Below are 17,231 nucleotides of genomic sequence, written 5' to 3' on the forward strand. Positions count from 1 at the left end.
AGACTGTGGGCAGGGACACATCCCACTATCCCAGGTTGCTCCAAGCCCCATCCAACCTGGCCTTGGACACTTCCAGGGATTTCACATTGGGCAGAACGAGCCTTTAAACATACCCAGATCCAAAGAGATGTTTTGGGTAGATCTTCCTCACTTGCTTGGACCTCCCACAAACCTGATTTTCTCCAAGTGGCATTTCCATGGCACAGAATTTCAGGGAGATACAGGAGTTATGTACAAATATCACCAACAGGATGAGAGGGAATGGCCTCAAATGGTGCCAGGGGAGGTTCAGATTAGATATCAGGGAAAACTCTTTCACAAGAAGGGTCATCAAGCATTGAAAGAGCAAACTGGTGCAGTGTCCATCCCTGGAAGTGTTCAGAAAATGTGTGGATGTGGCACTCAGGGACATGGGTTTGTGGTGAACATGGTGGGGTTGGGTTGATGGTTAGACTTGATGATCTTGGACGTCTTTCCAACCTTAATTCCATGATTCTAGGGGTGATTTGTGGTCCTTGGAGTGTCAGAGGGCGCATGCGCAACTCAGACCCAGCCTGGGCTCTGGGGTCAGCATTCAGAAACAAAAATTACAGCTTTCCTGGAATTACAGGACAAACAAGGCTTGGGCTGCTAATCCATGTGGAACAACTCTGCCTCTTTCTTCAGTTAAAGCTGAACACCAAAACCTGCTTAGTGAATTGAGGGCTGCTTTGTTCCTGTCTTCAAATCCTGCCCCAAGAGCTCTTTGGGCACAGCCAAACTTTGGGGTTGCCCCGTGCTGAGTGCTCCCTGTGGCCAGCAGGTCACACCAAAGGACGCTTTCACAGGACATCTTCCTGCCTGTGGACAGCAAACCTTCCCACTGGGAAGGGCATGGAATGTCGTGGGGAAGCTCTGTAGGGACACAGCTTTGAGAAGGTTATCTGAGGTGCTGTATCTCTCCAACACGGGGAAATTCCTTCTGGGGCATCCGTGTATTTTTGCTGTGTCAGGAGCAGAGCCTCCCTCCCTCATCCATGCAGAACTTCGGGGAGAACCACCAGAAAATTTCCCAGGGTTAGTTTTAGAGGGATTTCAAGGCTGGATCAATGCAAGGAGCAGGGATAGCAGGAGCAGAGCCTGGCTGGCTGATGTGTATGTGCAGCACAGGAACTTTCCATCCCTCTGGCTCATCCAAGAGCCAATCCATGACTTTTATACATGACTTGTGCTGCCTCTTTGCCCTTGTGGTTTACAGGTGTGACTCTGGGTAGTTTGCACTGATTGAGCAAAGCTGGTGGAGATTTTCACAAGATTTACCCAAGATTTACATAAGACCTGGCACCTTTCACCCATCATAGGGCCCGTAGTGGCACCAAGAGGAGCTTCCCTGGGACTGTAGAGCAAAGCCCTAATTCTCCTTGTCATGACAGCTTAGATTGGCACAGACTTTCAACAAGTTTGGGCACCCCAGGGTGGGTTTGGGCTGTGCAGAGGGTTCAGGACCCTTTTGAAGCTTCAGCTTTTCCAGCTGGGCAATGGGTTGCAAAGCTGGTGAAAGAATGTTGTGGGACGACTGGGGAATGAGAACAGGGAGCTGGCTGGGAGCAAGGAAATCTATGATTTATGTTTGTTTAGGATTTCTGGCTCCTGTCTCAGCCTCAGCTAAAGGCAGTGATTTTTAATTAATTTGATTTTGTTTTTAAACTTGAAGTGGTGGTGTTGTCTTTGCTGACAGCAGCTCTCTGTTGAGGGAGGAACACTCAGCTGTCCCTCAGCCAGAAAAACTGGGGATCCACTTTTCTGCCACCCTCTCCTCTCAGCTTGGCTTTGCTGACATCTGAAAAATGACTTTTCCTCTCTCTGAATGCATAATTGGTTATTTATCCACAAACCATGGAGTGTGTACTCAGTGTACCTGACCTAGAAAAAAACAGATTAGTCAAGACCTGTCCCAGCAGATGTGATTGTCAGTCATCATGTGATCTCCATATAATTTATGAGGTCTTAAATTACAAAATAATGGATCTTTTCAGTTGGCATTTTGGCACAGGACGATAGGATTACATTTTATGTGAGAATATCCACCACAGCTCTTGCCCCATAAAACTGCAAACAGAAATTTGTAAGCATTGGCACTGGTTTGGCTCCCAAAAAGACCCCCATTATGCTGGGATTACAGGCAGGCCATGGATGTGGAGTCTGGAGCTTGTCCAGTCCCTGGCAGTTCTTTCCCTCCTCTCTTTTACCAGAATTGCAGACAGTGGTTTCTAGCCTGAGTTTTTCTCTCTTCCCTTGGATTTAACCAGAGGAAGGTCTGTGGAGCACTCCCAAAGCACAAGGTGTCTCAGGACCCTGGAAATGCAAGATCCTGCGGCCACCAAACATGAGAACATCCCTGTCCCACACAAAGCTCCGAAACACCACAAACTCTGGAATCTCTTCTTGCTTTGCAAGCATAAAGCAGCAGCTTTAAAATAAGATTTCCAAGCTGGCAGTTGGATGTTGCCGGCTGAGAACAAGCTGAGTGTAAACAGGATTCTCATCTCTGTAAATCTGAATTAATCAGGGATTTGCCTCAGAGAAGAGCATTTTCTTATGTTCCAAACATTTTTCTTGCAAATAGGAATATGTGTTTTTAGGCACAGAATGGGATTCTTGGGGCCGTTCTGTTCAGGGTCAGGGGCTGGAATTCCATGGTCCTTGTGGATCACTCCCAGCTCACGATATTCTGTGGTTCTAAATGTACCCTCAGTTTTTTAGTGAATCCTTTTAAGTCTCATTCTTTCTCTCTCCCACCCCTAGACATGAAGCTTGTTAGTGAATTCTTCCTGCTCTTTTTCCTTCAATCTCTCATCCCTAAAAATGCAGTTTGTGTCTCATTAAGTCCAGTTCCTGGCAGTCTTTTGTGATGGGGTGCCCCATTTCCCACAGAGTTTGGGGTGTGTCAGAGCTGTTGATGGTTCCCCAACCCTCCTCTCTGCCATGGGATGAAGGATTTGCTCCATGGGGAAAATTCTGCCTGTAGGGAAGCCTGCCAAATCCCTCAGTTTGTCTTTTGATCTGAAGTTATGGGAACAACTTCACTGAAATACACACATTTCATAGCACGGGTTGAGATGGGCTGATCAGCCAAAGGAAATACGGATTTTAAAATTCCCTGTGAAGAGTTTGGATGCAGCAGAAGAGGGGCCTAGGCAGGAAAAGGAACAGATCACTGCCTGACACCACCTCTGGTTAAATGGCAAATATTGCTCCTTCCTAAAGCCCAGCTTATCCCTTGGGCTGGAGGTAAAACTTTCCCAGCTGCTGACAAATTCCGTCAGTGCCTGTCCCTTGTCCTACATCTACCCCATTCCACCAACTTTTTCCAATGATCTCTCCCTGTTTTCACATTTTTCTGCTCCAAAGTGCAGTTGTCTGAGGGTTTAATTTCCAGAACAGCCTCCCAGGCCAGTCCTGTGTGCAAGTTTCCAGTAAAGACTGCTGTAACTCAGAGCTGAAATAGAGCATTTTCGCTGCTCTCATGCTGTCTGCATATAATGAGTTGATCATATGATTTTCTCCAATAAGTGACATTTTAGGGCTGAAATGCAATCATTTTTGGGGTCTCTCAACCCTGGTTAGCCACTGACTTCTTTATTCAAAGTGAATGCAGTGCTAAATAAATATTCCCTTGGAAGCATTAACATTTTACAGCTGAATTCTTCTCACATTTAAACTTCTGTTGTTTTAAATTATCACATTTGAGGTGTTGCTCTCATTCATTACTCATGAGGCTTCATCAGAGAGACTTAAAATAAAATTGAGTGGAAAACTGTTCAATTAATAATTTGTCTCTTATTTTGACAATATAGTCCTAGAAGTAGCTTTACCATGGTAATATAGATTGCTGAGCTAACAAGTTGTAACTTTATATTTTTTCAAATTAAATTGTTCTCCTCATTTCTGTGTCTGACACTTAAGAATGACCCAGCCTGGGAAGGGCTGTAGAGCTTCAAACACAAGCCAAGAACTGGAGAAAGGAACCAGATGGTAAAATGCAACACATACAAATAATCAATTTTCCATAGATTTCCGTAATCTATAAAAGGAAAAGTAATAAATTAATTGGAAAACAAGACAATATTGCTGTAACCAGCTAAGAAAAGAGTGCAGCAAATTGGTTTTTGAGTTACTTTGAGGCCCTAAAAACCCATTAAGCAATTACAGATCATTCCTTAATTGGGTGCTCTGACACCACTTGTCCATATTTCAGTGGGATCAGCACTCCTGGGCCTTCAGCTGCCTCAGCTTCTGTAATCGGAGCTTTGCTCTTGGAAGAACTCAGGGGTTTCAGGCCCTTCTACAGCTGACTTTACAGTCCAGCTCTCCCCAGAAGTAGTCATGTAATCCCCAGAAATATAAAAGCCCAGGTGCAACAAATCATTAATGAGCTCTTTACTCCTCCCCAGATGTGGCATTAAAAATAATCAAATATATTAAACGACAGCTTAATCTGATAAAAATGAAACTTCATATTTCAGAACTGTAGTAATAATAATTTTTTTTCTTAATATCTTTTCTGTCACCAAGCAACTCTTTTGCCTAATTGCTAAACAACTATTTACACTTCAAACCTCTCCATAAATTCCAGTCTCAAGGATAACCAGGCTCTACAATCTGGCAGTGAAGTCAGGAAAAGCCACAAGCTTTTATTATGCCTTTGTAAGCAAACATACATATTGTGGGAAGTTACTGAGTTAACATAGGAGAATGAGGATGCACCTCCAGAAGGCAGAAATATTGGCAGGAATCTCTAAGGAAATGAAATTTTCTATTTCCCAACTGGTCCCATGTCAACTGCTGAGAGGGGAAAATGCCAAATGTTGGCATCTTCTGGTTAAAAAAACTGTTCTGTTCCCTCCTGAGTTGATGCATGTGTTATAGCCTATCCATAGGCTCCAAAGGGAGATCCATTGAGATTTTCCTACTTTGAGTTCACCTGTGGAATGTGATGGGACCATCCCAGTGCGAGGATCTCTCAGCAGCTCTTCTTCATTAACCCCATGTGTGAACCCCCACTTTCTAGAACTGCTCTTTGCCTCATGGTGTTCATCAGGAGTTAACGGGGGATAACTCCCTGTGTAAACATCTCCCTAGAAATGGGATTCAGATGTGGGATCTCCTCCGTTGGTGATGGCCTGGTCACTGATCTCATCCTGCGGCGCTGGCAGCGCCGTCTTTGTGAGCGGCATCTCTGTCTTGAAAAGAGAATCCATTTTGATCTGGGTTTTGATGTTGAAGGACTTCTGGAAGGACTCAGAGGTGAAGTAGTAGATGAAGGGGTCAAAGCAGCAGTTGAGGGTGGCGATGCACAACGTGATGGGGTACATGGTCCTGGCAAACCTCTCCAGGGAGCAGTTGGCGATGGCCTGGGAGCGCACGAGCGCATACAGGAACAGGATGGAGTTGTAGGGGACAAAGCACACGACAAAGATGGCCACATGCACGATGATCATCTTCAGCACTTTCTCCTTGTTCGTCCCAATCTGGGACAGGGTAGCCGGCTTCCGTAAAGTCCGGAGAACCAGCGAGGAGCACGTGAGGTTGAGCAGCAGAGGGATGATGAATCCCACCACCTCAATAAATATGGTGATCTTGGACAGGTAGGTTTTCCAGATCCTTTTGGAGAACCCTTCGAAACAGGTTGTGCTGGTGTTGGACACGTTGGTCGTGGAGAACAGCGAGGCCGAAATTCCACCGCTGAGGACCAGGATCCAAACGCCAGCGCAGACGATGGCCGAATTCCTCCTGGTGCGGATGGTGCGGGAGCGGAAGGGATACACGATGGCCAGGAAGCGATCCACGCTGATGCAGGTGAGGAACAACATGCTCCCGTAGATATTGGTGAGGAAAGCTGTGCCAGAGATCTTGCACAGGGTGTCCCCGAAGGGCCAGTGCCTGTTGAAGTTGTAAAAAATCTTAAAGGGCAAAGTGAAGACAAAAAGCAAGTCCGAAACCGCCAGATTGGTCATGAAAATGGCCGTCTCACTCCGCATCTTCATCCGGAAGAGGAAAACGAAGAGGGAGGCGCAGTTTGTGATCAAGCCAAGGATAAAGACCACACTGTACACGGCTCCATACAGGTTGTACTTGAAGGAATCATCTGTCAGGCAGGTATGGTTGTTGCTGTGGTTTCCCATGCCAAGACTGGGATGGGCTTCCAAAGGCTTTCAAAGTCTACTTCAGTGACATCCATAAAATAAGGCAGGGAGCTCGTCCCTTCCCGAAGGAACACATTCCAGGGAGGTGGCTGGACTCCTTCCTACCGCATCTGGCTCATGGATCCTTTCATCCTAAAGGAGAGAGAGAGAACTGCCATCAGTCTTGAACCAGTCCCCCGAAGTGGCTGTGCAAGAAAAATTCCCAAATTAATGGATGTGCAAACAAGACCAGGAATTAGTTTTCAAGCTTTCAAGTCTTTCCAGATTCCACTATTATTTGGGTTTTTCACATTTGAAGATGGAATTTACTGAATTTGGCCTTTCCTTTCCTTCTATCACTCCTTCATCCTCCTGTTTGAAGGAGAGTGACTGCTCTGAGCAACCTGGTCTATGGAAAGTGTCCCTGTCCATGGCAGGGGTTGGAACAAGAGGGGCTTTAAGGTCCCTTCCAACCCAAGGCAGTTTGATGATAATTCCAGCTTCCCCCTTGGAAAGGTTTTTCTTTAAAATCTGAGATGGAATTGGCCCAGTATGTTTGGAAAGAAATTTAACAGAATGAAACATCTGAAATTTTCCACCAAAACTGTAACAAGAGGAGAAAAGTTGAAAGTTGTATTGTTTGCTTTAAATTGTGCACAAAAGCAAGTTCTATGGATTTTCAACCTCTGTTTGATGCAAAAGTGTTAAAAAACCCCCAAATCTATAATGAAGAGCTGCTTTACCTTTTTTTTCTAATTGAAAAGAGAAGCATCCTTACGCATATTTTCCAAAGTGGAAAACTGTTTTACCTCAAAAATATTTATCAAACACTTTCCAAAGACATGTTTGGGTTTTTTTTCCTGTTTAAAAACGTCTGCAAATAGGATATTACTTCCAAAAGGAATTTTTTTTCAAGTGTAAAACTTTCCCAAGAAAAAATTATCTAAGCTGTACCAACAGCTGCTTTTCATTGCTATTTTTTGTCGAGGTTTGGAATGTGAAATTTGGGAAGTCTCATGGACTACACTCTTCTAAGACTTTGTCCCAACTCAGCGAGCTTTGGAGATGTGGAGTTGAAGTGAACATGCTTTTACTTGGACACAGGTGCTTCCTGAACTCCCTGGATCATCTCTCCTGCCTATTTTAAGTATTTTTAATGCCTGTGAATCCCAATTTTTAATCCCTTGGAAAGTCTCCTCATTAGAGCAAGGAGAGTTTGTGAGTTGGATCATGAGCTGAGCTCAGCACTTCTTGGAAAAGTGGAGCAAAGTTGGGTCACGAAGGCAAAGACCTTTCCCTTATAAACTCCAGCCAAACAAATATGAACTAGTTTGGCATAGATTCCTTGTAATCTAAGAAATTTAGGAGCTACAACTAGCAGTAATTTGGAGGCAAAACCCTTGTGAAGAGTGGGATCTTTTCCAAAGTGATCCCCTGACAGAGGAGTTTCAGCTCCAAACCTGTCACTGGGTTGTGTTAAAGGTTGCAGTAGCAACATATGAACAAATAAAATGGAAAACAAAGCATGGATTCGAGACAGTTTGAGATGCAAACCATCAATACAAGATGTTCTCCATATGTTTTCCTCCTGGGAGCTCTCACATGCAAGCTGTCAGCCTTGCTGGTAAAATGGCAAGGGTTGGGAAAGCTGGGGTAGCCATGGCTTTGCTGAGTGGAAGGCAAGTTCCTCACTTGGGAATGCCTGGAGAACCACAGGCTCCCCAAAAACTGGTGCTGTGACCCTGGGAGCAGGCAGCACCTCATCTTTGCACCTGGCTAAGTAGTAGGAAAGGAGGATGCTCAGATCTCCCTTCCGAGATGACCTCATCCTTTGGACATCCAAAAAGATGAATTGGAACATGGAGGTCACTACTGTAGAGGTGGTTTTTTTCCTACTAAATTCATGATTAAATGATCTTTATTGGGAAACAAGCTAAAAAAATCTATATCAGGTATTTAAATTTATGAGAAGTACAGGAGTAAAACCTCAAATGTGGAATTGAACTCACTTTCTTTGGATCTGTGGTGGAAGGAAAAAAAGGAAAGGTCTTACCTGAAAGTCCAAATACCTTTAAACAAGAGCTAAATTGGATTGGAAAGCTCACATGAACTCCAGCAGGAATAGCTGAGCCTTGGTTTCACCTTCAGCCTAAAGCATCAAATCTTTGGCTCGGAGCTCCCTCCCAGTGCAGACAATTCCTGTTATCTGCATCAGGAGAGTTTGTGGTTTTGCTGGAATGTGACTCCTTGGGTGTGTGAACCCTAGGTGGGCACACTCTCCTGGTCCAGGATTCACTCTGGGTCCTGCTGGGGACATCTCAGAGGGATTGGGTGACCTTGAAACCTCACACAGCCTGGGAGCCTGATGGAAACCCCAACTTCCAACCTGGCCTGAATTTTGGCACTTCCTCAAGACCCAGGTTTAAAAGGTGCCTTTGGAACTCTCACCCTTGCTCCTGACCAAGTGCTCGTTGCCAGCAGCCTGATCCAGATACTCCTCACACACACAAAAAAAAGATGCTTCATCACCTGACTCTTCTCCCTGCTCTGCTTCAGACAGCCCAAGGTCAAATTCCATTTTTTCCAGTGTCTAATCCCTGGGAATTGCCTGCCAGCAATTGTCTAGTTAACTTATGGGCTTTAAAATACAGCCTGGCTTGTTTACCTATGGAACCCTGAGGTGTTTAAACAAGCTGACATATGGCTTTGAAACCCAGCCATGTGCTTTAAATTCTGTAGGATGAGTCCACAAATTGAGTTTTCCAAGTGTAAAATTCCCTTTCCTTCCATTCCACTATGGATTAAAGCAGTGGGATGGTCTTCATGGACACCATGGTCACCACTGCTGTTGCCTTGCTGGGAAAAAGTAAAGCAATATATTTTTAAAAATAAATACAAGGTGACAAAGTAGGAGTTTTTTATGTTTCAGGCATGGTAAAGCTTTAAATCTGTACTTAAACTGAGGGCCAGTCAGGAAAAGAGGAATGTAACAGAATAAACCCCCTGTTTATTGTGATAAAACTCAGACTATTCTCTCTCCTAGCAGGGATCGTACCAGCAAACCTCCAGCAGCCATCCCTCACAAAACCCAGTAATCCAGAGTGAGGTTCAGCAGAGCAGCTCCAGGGTTTGTTCTTTTATAGCAGAAATATCCCATCCTCCATGGACTGAGAGGAAAACTTGGTGTTACTTCCTATGGTGCCTGAGTATCCTGTTTACAAGTCCTGTATTTCCTCCTCCCAGCACCACAAGACACCTCGAAACTGCCCAACTGCAGCTCCATCCAGAGCCTCTGTTTGTTAGAACAGGAATTACTGCAGGCAAAAAAAAGAAATCTAAAAATGTGTTAAAAACAGCCCCTGTCATTCCATTATCCCATTCTTCCTGCTCCACACTGATCCTGTTCTTCACATGTGCAGCAAACTGAGGTCAGAAAAACCAGCAAGAAGTTTGGGGCTGGCATTTTTGGCATCATCACAGTTTCTTTTAGTCACGTGAGATGTCAGATGAGTGGAACTTTATCACTCTGGACATGAAGGACACCCTGTGTGTTCATTTAAACAACTGAACTCTGGGTTTGAGAGGTCTGGTACAGATGGGAAAACCTCCCCAGACTGAAGGATCTTTGCTGGATTATCATGGTGTGTACTCAGGTTATCTCTTAAATCTTGAGAAACAAAGGTTTATAGGTAGAGAAGACAAAACTTGCAGGACAGTGGGGTTTGGGGAGGTTTCTCTGGGTTTTGTCCCAGGTTATGGCACCACTCCTTGTGCTTTGATAGTGTCTCAGCCCCAGGCCTTGGAAATAAATAGCGATTTTCCTGGGGCACAGCAAGGACTTTATTTCTTCCTTCTCCTGACAAGAATTCCATTCACTCCAGGGTTTGCAGATCCCTGCTCCTCACCCTACTGCTACAACGCCTGTGGGATGTGTAACTTACTCCCACCACGGAGCCCAGGGTTACAACTTTACAGCAAACTCAGCTCTGCAACTTCTGGTGGGGTATTTCCTTCCTCTGTTCCACTTTAATTAGGCAGAAGGCTCAAATAAGGGGTTTGCGTGGGAAGATGTTGGGGGTTTTGGCAGATTTTTGTAGAGATGATAACTCTGTGTAAGTCTGTAGGACTTGGGGTTTTCCGGGCTGGTGGCTATAGATAAAATAAGATTAAACTACAATTGTTTGGATAGAAAAAATCAAAACTACTATATATTAAAAAATAATTTTTAAAACCCCTTTTTCTGCCTGAAAAATTAAACAGCTCAATTCCTGCAATGGAATTTCCACTTAGTTCTATTTTCTTTTTTAATAGATTTGGTTTTGGTCACGGAGAACTCTGACAGTGTGAACTGACAGAAGATTGAAGGACCAGCCTCCAGTTTTGGGGCAAGCCGGTGGCTGATTTTTCCCTGTTGGAGGCTGCCAGGGCAGGAGCTGGTGCTGCACAGCCATGCTGCCTCTGTTTTCCCAGTACCAGCAGTGTGGGTTTATGGAAAGGTGGACCAGCTGGAGTAGGTGATGCTGGATCTGGCCTCTCCAGAGAAAGGTGTAGGGATGGGAAGTAGCCTGAGACAGCAGTTTTGGGTTTGGCTCAGCTCGCTGAGTGTCTGTGAGTGCTCCATCCTCCCCGGAGCTCCTCGCAGATTCCAGTAACCTTCGCCTGCTTTCTTCCCCGGTGCGGTAGGAGCAAGGAAAGGCTGGGATTAGAGGGTGGGAAGCGGAGCAGCTGCCTGTGAACAAAGCTCCATTGACGATCCGAAGGGCTGGGAAGGAGAAACGCTTTAATCTCTTTCATTTCCTAATCCTAAGTGATGTATTGGAGAACAGTAGGAAAGGAGCAGACAGAAGTGGGACTTTGAAGTCCATGGAGGTTTGTGGAGCTTCAAAGGGCCATTTTGCCCGGTTTATCGGAGTGAATGACCGGCCGGTATGCCGGGAAAAGGGGACGTTTGCGGGTGATTAGCCTAAAAAACAGGGCAGGAAGGCTCTTATTCATGGCTTTGACACTTATTGTGCTCAGTGGCACCGGACCTGACACCCCCCAGCCCGTGCTGCGTACCTGTAGGGAGGTGGGGCTGGGAGTTATTCGCTTCAGTCAGGTTTCAGCAGCTGCTTTCTAATCCTCTGCGAGAGAAAAACCCCAAACGTGGGGCAGCTTGAGGAGACATCGCCTCTCACTCAGCCAGGAGTGAGCCCGGAGATGCGCCGGGATGAGGTGTGAGCCACCGGCCGCTCCTGTCCCCTGGTCTGAGCTAGCTTTGGCTCTTGGGAACCCTCACACCCCTTCCAGGCTCAACAGCTCCTTTCTGTTGTGCAGAACTGCAGCAAGACCCCAGTTGTATTCTCCAGGATGGAGGAGAGAAGGAAACCTGAGCCTCTCAGCCCGAATCCTGAAGGCGCTCTCTTTTTTTCTTCCCTTGTAATTTTTTGTTTTGTTTTTAATTGCTGAGCACCGCCGTTGTCTCCTCACTGTCCTCTGAGACCTACAAAGCATTTCCTGCTCGTGGTGCCTTCTCTGGGCTGTATCTGTTTTGGATTGAGCTAATTAAAATGTTTCTTTCAGAAGAGAATCGCGAACTGCCTTACCCCATATTCAGCCACTGATCCTCAGGGCATGACTCTCCTTTTGTTTGCACTGAGAATGTCTCTCTCCATTTACATCACCCTTTAACCCTTGGCGTGCTCTGCCTTTCCCCATCCCCTGCAGCCTCCAGAGGGGCTGGGCCGCAGCCAGGAAACGATGGAATTCACCCCAAACTTCTGGGCGAAGTTTGCATTATTTTACACTTGTAAGAGCGGCTTTTTCTCGGCCTTTGGTGCTGGAGGAGTGCGGGAATGCTGCTTGTTTGGAGCCCCAGGTCTCGCACTGAGAGGGGATTGCTGGATAATGGCAGTGCTGGATTCAATAGAGAAGACTTAGATGCAAAGAAAAGCTGATGAAGTGATGAAAAGCAAAGTTACCCTGCCTGACCAGGTTGTTTTCACCCAGGAACAATGTTTGTGGTAGAGGTTGCTGTGTCCTTGATGTAGCTCCGGTTCATTACAAAGTGTGGCTAAGAAAAAACCAAACAACAACAGAAAAAAAACACCCATAAAAACATAAGAGATTTCTGTTTCCCTGAGCCACTGGAGACTCCAACAACAGGCCTGGGTTTATTTGCTCACAGTTCCAAAAGGCTGCCAGTCAGCAGCCTGCCCAACAAGCTGCCTTTCTTTGCTTTCCCTGACACAATTTCCAGTGGTTCCTTGGCCATTCCTTGGCTTTTTGAGTCCTTGTGGCCTTCTCTCAGCTCCTCTGAGCCACATGGAGCCCTCCTGTCACCCCATCCTCATCCCGTTGGGATGGATTCTCTGCACTCCTTTTGCTGAAATGGGAGAGATGAACTTTCTCCTCTGATTATCCAGAAATTATGGACTTTTTTTCCACGAAGGTGCCAGCACAGCACCACAAAAATCAATTTCACCTTAGCAAGGTGGCCTGGCTGGAAGGGCTGTCTGGATTCCTTTGGGTACTGGACCAGTCCTTCCATGGGGCTGGACACAATCCCTGTTTGGGACCTTGAAGGATCTGTGCCCTGCATTTATGTACTGCAGGCCGGATGACCTAATAGGGCTTTATTTTCTTAAATGGTTTTATCCTGAGAGGAAAAGGGGAAAATTTGAGGATTGTAGAATCCCAGGATGGTTTGGGTTGGAAACGAACTTAAAGCTCATCCTGTTCCATCCCTCTCAGGGGCAGAGATGTCTTCCACCTCCAAGCCTTGTCCAACCTGACTTTTTCTATAAAGTGTTTAACTAACATATGACTCCACAATGCAGAAATATCTAATCTCAGCTAGCCAGCAAAGCTTTTGCAGTGAAGCTTCTTAGAAATCAGATTTCTAATGAATGAGATGAGGGCAAAGCAATGACATTTTGGCATCATGCAAGGGCTGGATGCTGCTTTTCCTGCTAAATATGGTTATATCCATCTGTAAAACACATGCTGGGGAGGAAGAGGGTGAGTTGTCTGCAGGTTCAAGAAAGGAAAATGGGAATATTATTAGAGGAAAAGAAGAGGTCTGTTGTGGCTGTGTATTTCCAGCATCACAAGGTCTCAGAGTGATGAGCTCATGTTTTGAGCAGAGAAAGGATCTGCTCTGCCACCAGAACACACCTTTGTCTCAGGGCTCAGGGACTGATGAATATCCCTTAATTTCACTTGCCAAGATAAAGAGATCTTCCTTTTTCTACCAACCAAACCTATTACAAATAATCCAGCAAATTTTCCTGCAGCCAGGGTCAGTTCAGGCTGGTCTGGCTCGGGAGCACGGTGGATCTTTACCCCTTTTATGGGACTGAACTGGGAGCTGGTGCAGGAGGAAGCCTTGCAGAGCCACTGTCTGCTCTGGGAATAAAGAGCTCCTCTTTTCAGGGAGAGAATTTCCCTTCTGTGGAAAGTGGTGGCTCCCCTTCCCCGGGACTAAATCAGATCCTTATTTAGGGAGGAGGAGCAAAGTGTGGAGGAGCAGAGTGAGACTCTGCACGCACGCTTGACCTGGAAAGACCTGCTGAGGGTGGCTGAGTGCTCCAGGGGCCATCCCCACCCAGCCCAGCCCACGGGGATGGCTCCCTGCCGGCTCCTTTGGGATCCTGGAGCACGGCAGGCTGTGACTGCCACTCCAGCCACACAGCCCTGACCAGGGGCTCAGACACTGGGAAACAGAGCCCCAAACCCCACATGTGCCGTAAGCTGGGTGAGGGGCAGCTGGCATGGATGGATCATGGTCATAGCATCCATCCAGATGGCTCCTAATCCCACAGTGACAGGATCCCAAATTGCCTTGCCGCATCCCCTCCAACAGTGCACCCTGTCCCCAGGATCTGGCCCAAGCTCTGGATAAAACTGCGTTAATTCCTGCTCTTGTGCTCCAGCCATGAGGTCACCGCTGGAGGACTGATCCATCTTCCAGCTGGGAGAGCATCCTCTGCCTTCCCAGGGAATGTTTCCAACCTTGCTCCTCAGAAACCCCAGGTGCAGCTTTGCAGTTTTGTGCCTCATTGCAATGCCCTCAACAAAGGTGAGTGGGGAACTGGGGCATTTGTTGTGTTTGTCTGTACGGAGCTGAGCTCCTGACCCTGGAATTTGGAAGACATCGGTTTTTATCAGTTGAGGAGGATTCTCATTTTTAGCCTCAGATTCCAATGAAATGTTTGCTCAGCCTCCTCTCCCACCCCCTTCCTCCCCGCTATGTGTTTCAGGACTTTCTTTTAAAGTGCAGAGACTTTGAATGCCCCAAAGTACCAGGGTTTCCTGCCTGTTTTGTTTTTAGGGAATGCTCTTCAGGGCAAGAAGATGGAAAAGTACTACAAGGGGGGAATGTCCTTATCACTGAGCTGTGAACTTTGCACTTCCCATCCTCTGGATTTGACTGTTCTGTTGCTATAGGGCAGCAACACAAAAACCACACACAATTGTCTCCTCTCAAACAATGATTTGGGAATGTCATTAAAACCCCCAAAGTTTTCCTGCAAATTTGTCTGCCATGTGCTTATATTGTGTTAAATCCTCTCTCCTCCAAACAGCCAAATCTTTAATTAAATCTTAAATTATGTTGTTCATCATTCATTTTACTTCAGACACCCATTTTTAGAGCTCTTTAAATTTTTCTCATAATTTTGCAGTTTTAAAGGAGTAGATTCTAGCCATGAATGGAGGCCGAAGTGATAAAACAAAATTTAAGGTTTTCAGTACAATATTTATAACTTAATTCACTTTTTTTTTTTTTTTTTTTTTTTTTTTTTTTTTTTTTTTGTGTGTGTGTGTAATTTGTGAGAATCAGCCCTCCATTAAAAGAAGGTGAATGCCATATTTACATCCAATCTATTTTAAGCCCAAAGTGTCTTTATGACAATGGCTTCAAGTACAAAAGAAAGCTGTAACCAAGGGATCTTTTCCACAAACACACAACAAGCAGCAGAACAGGCAAGTCCTAAACTTGTCACCTGCAGTGCCACAACGACAGTCTCGATGGGAATGGAGAATTACAGTGGGATTTAGAACCATTTCCATGTAGTCTGAGAGGCTCACACAGGAATTACTTTCCCAAAACTTGGAGCTCATCTTCCTCCCTTTAAGCAGCCCCAGCCATGGCAGGGCTGGAGCAGGAGGAAGGGGAGCTGCCAGCGCAGGGAAAACACCGCTGACCTCCAGTGAAACCCGGCTGGATTCATCCCCCACGTCCATCCGAGCCTTCAGCCTCCAGAACCCCCACCCGGAGCTGCCATGAAATCCGGCCGCTTTTCCTGTCTCGGGAAAGGGGAGACTTACCGGGACCGCCACCATTCCCACGGCTCGGTGCTTCCACGGGATCCCTCCCTGACAGCCCGCAGCGGTCCTTTGTGCCCCTGGGACACGAACCGCGTTATTCCCACGCGGAAAATCCCACTTTGTCCAAGTTCAGCCGCTCATCCTCAAACTCCGCGCTGGGTGGCAGCTGCCCGGCCTTTGTTCCGAGCGGGATCGGGGCTGCCGAGCGCTGCTGCCATCGTGTCTTGGGAAAACGGGACGCAAGAATGGGCCCAATGTCTGGGCAGGGGTTGTGGGCAGGGGGAACTCCTGGGGGTCTCCATAGGAAACGCTTTCCATTGGGCGGGGATGTGTTATTAGCGTCGGAGCCCGCCCCGCCCCGGGTCTCCGCTGGGTCCCTCTCGCGGGGCTCTAGACATGGATTCCCTTCCAGAGCCTCTCCCAGCTCGGAATTAGCAGCTTAAGGACAGCCCGACAGTGAGCAGCGCGGATTTCCTGAGCAATTAGCCGGGGCACCCAGCCTGGGAGAGCGTGCCCGATGGGAACGAGCAGGGAAAAGCTCCTCAAAGCTCGGATTTTCCTTCCCGCGGCCGTAATTGCTTTGCCTTCCAATTAAAAAAAGTGAGGAGCAGAGGGGGAGCTGAGAATCGGGAAAGGGCTTGGTAAATTCAGAAGCTGCAAAGTTGGCCGTGAACATAAAATATCAAATATCTCCCTAGGCAGATTTAGAAAGGCGCTGTTTGTTAGGCCCGGGGTTGTTGTTTTGTTTTAAACCTTCTCAGAGGAGCTGACTGGAACGGTCTGAGCTCTTGCCCTGAAAGCGCTGGATTCCTGCTGGAAAGCCGGTCAGCTTTCCTTTTCCAGGGCCGTAATTACAAATACTCAGAGAAGCGTGGCTGCATCTGCCTGGGAGTGCCCCGGAGAGCAGCGCGGTGAATCTGCCCTCTGCCTAAAAGCTGGTTTTTTTCCCCTCTTACCTTCGATGTGAGCCCTTCAGGTGGGGACGAGGCTCTTCTGGCAGCAGCAGCAAGGCGGCGGGCGGTTCATTTTATTCCCTTTTCAGCCCTCTCTGCTTCCATAGGGCTGAAATGCCGGGGCTGCTGCTAAAGCCCAGCCTCCCCCCTAACGCGTCTCGCTCGCATTGTGTTTGTCTCTCCTCTTCCTCCGCTCTCCTTGGCTCTTCCCACAGGCAGCCAAGGCCAGTAAACAACTCATTGTGAAGCTGGGATGGATGTAATTCCTTGGGCTGGTGGCCACCGTGGCTGAGTTGCCTCTGCAGCGCACCCGGCTGCTGCCACAGGCTTTTTATCCCCTCCATGCAAATAACTTCCTGAATATCTCATGTAACAGCCCAGCAGCTCCAGGCTGCTCAGCCTCAAGCCTCTGCGAGCTCTCGGTTCAACAAAACACAAAAAACAGGAGCGTGGATTCGGAGTGAGAGCGGCGGCGGTGCAGATGTTTCCTGCCCCCGATGGGCAAAGGTCCATTTTATTTGTTTAGTAAAAACAGAGGCAGAAAACGTGGGGGAATGGTGGCGGCGTGGCCAAAGGCATCGCTGCCACTGAGCGCGGGGCTGGCAGAAGGCTCAGGATGGAAAACCCGCCAGTATCACCAGTAAATTCATACGGAAACCCAGTTTCGTGGCTTGTGGGCATTTTCAGGCGGCTGCATGGAAATGCTGATCCCTGGGGAGATGCGGCTGCTTTTCACACCCATTCTCATGCGAGGGTGAGAGCTCTCAGTGGGAACCCATTGACCAACATCGCGGCATTCGAAAGC

At 47.1% G+C, this 17,231-nt stretch overlaps 1 protein-coding gene across 2 annotated transcripts; it reads right to left on the reverse strand.

Annotated features, from left to right (window-relative positions):
- Window positions 1-4,652: 4,652 nt before the first annotated feature.
- Window positions 4,653-16,782, reverse strand: LOC134563587 (lysophosphatidic acid receptor 4-like). Of its 2 annotated transcripts, none has more exons than XM_063421626.1 (2): window positions 16,430-16,782; window positions 4,653-6,317 (listed from the first exon to the last, which is right to left on the reverse strand). In XM_063421626.1, exon 2 carries the CDS (start codon window positions 6,162-6,164, stop codon window positions 5,118-5,120), a length of 1,047 nt encoding a protein of 348 aa, XP_063277696.1. In that variant the 5' UTR covers window positions 6,165-6,317; window positions 16,430-16,782; the 3' UTR covers window positions 4,653-5,117. The 2 variants fall into 2 exon arrangements, with proteins under 2 accessions (XP_063277696.1, XP_063277697.1); XM_063421627.1 differs by lacking the exon at window positions 16,430-16,782 and adding an exon at window positions 15,474-16,395.
- Between the last annotated feature and the right edge of the window lie 449 nt (window positions 16,783-17,231).

The sequence above is a fragment of the Prinia subflava genome, chromosome Z (assembly GCF_021018805.1).
Source record: "Prinia subflava isolate CZ2003 ecotype Zambia chromosome Z, Cam_Psub_1.2, whole genome shotgun sequence".
Classification (NCBI taxonomy): Eukaryota; Metazoa; Chordata; class Aves; order Passeriformes; family Cisticolidae; genus Prinia; species Prinia subflava.

Excerpts from the sequence above, each read along its gene's own strand:
- LOC134563587 (XM_063421626.1), bottom strand. The coding sequence starts at position 6,164 with ATGGGAAACCACAGCAACAACCATACCTGCCTGACAGATGATTCCTTC.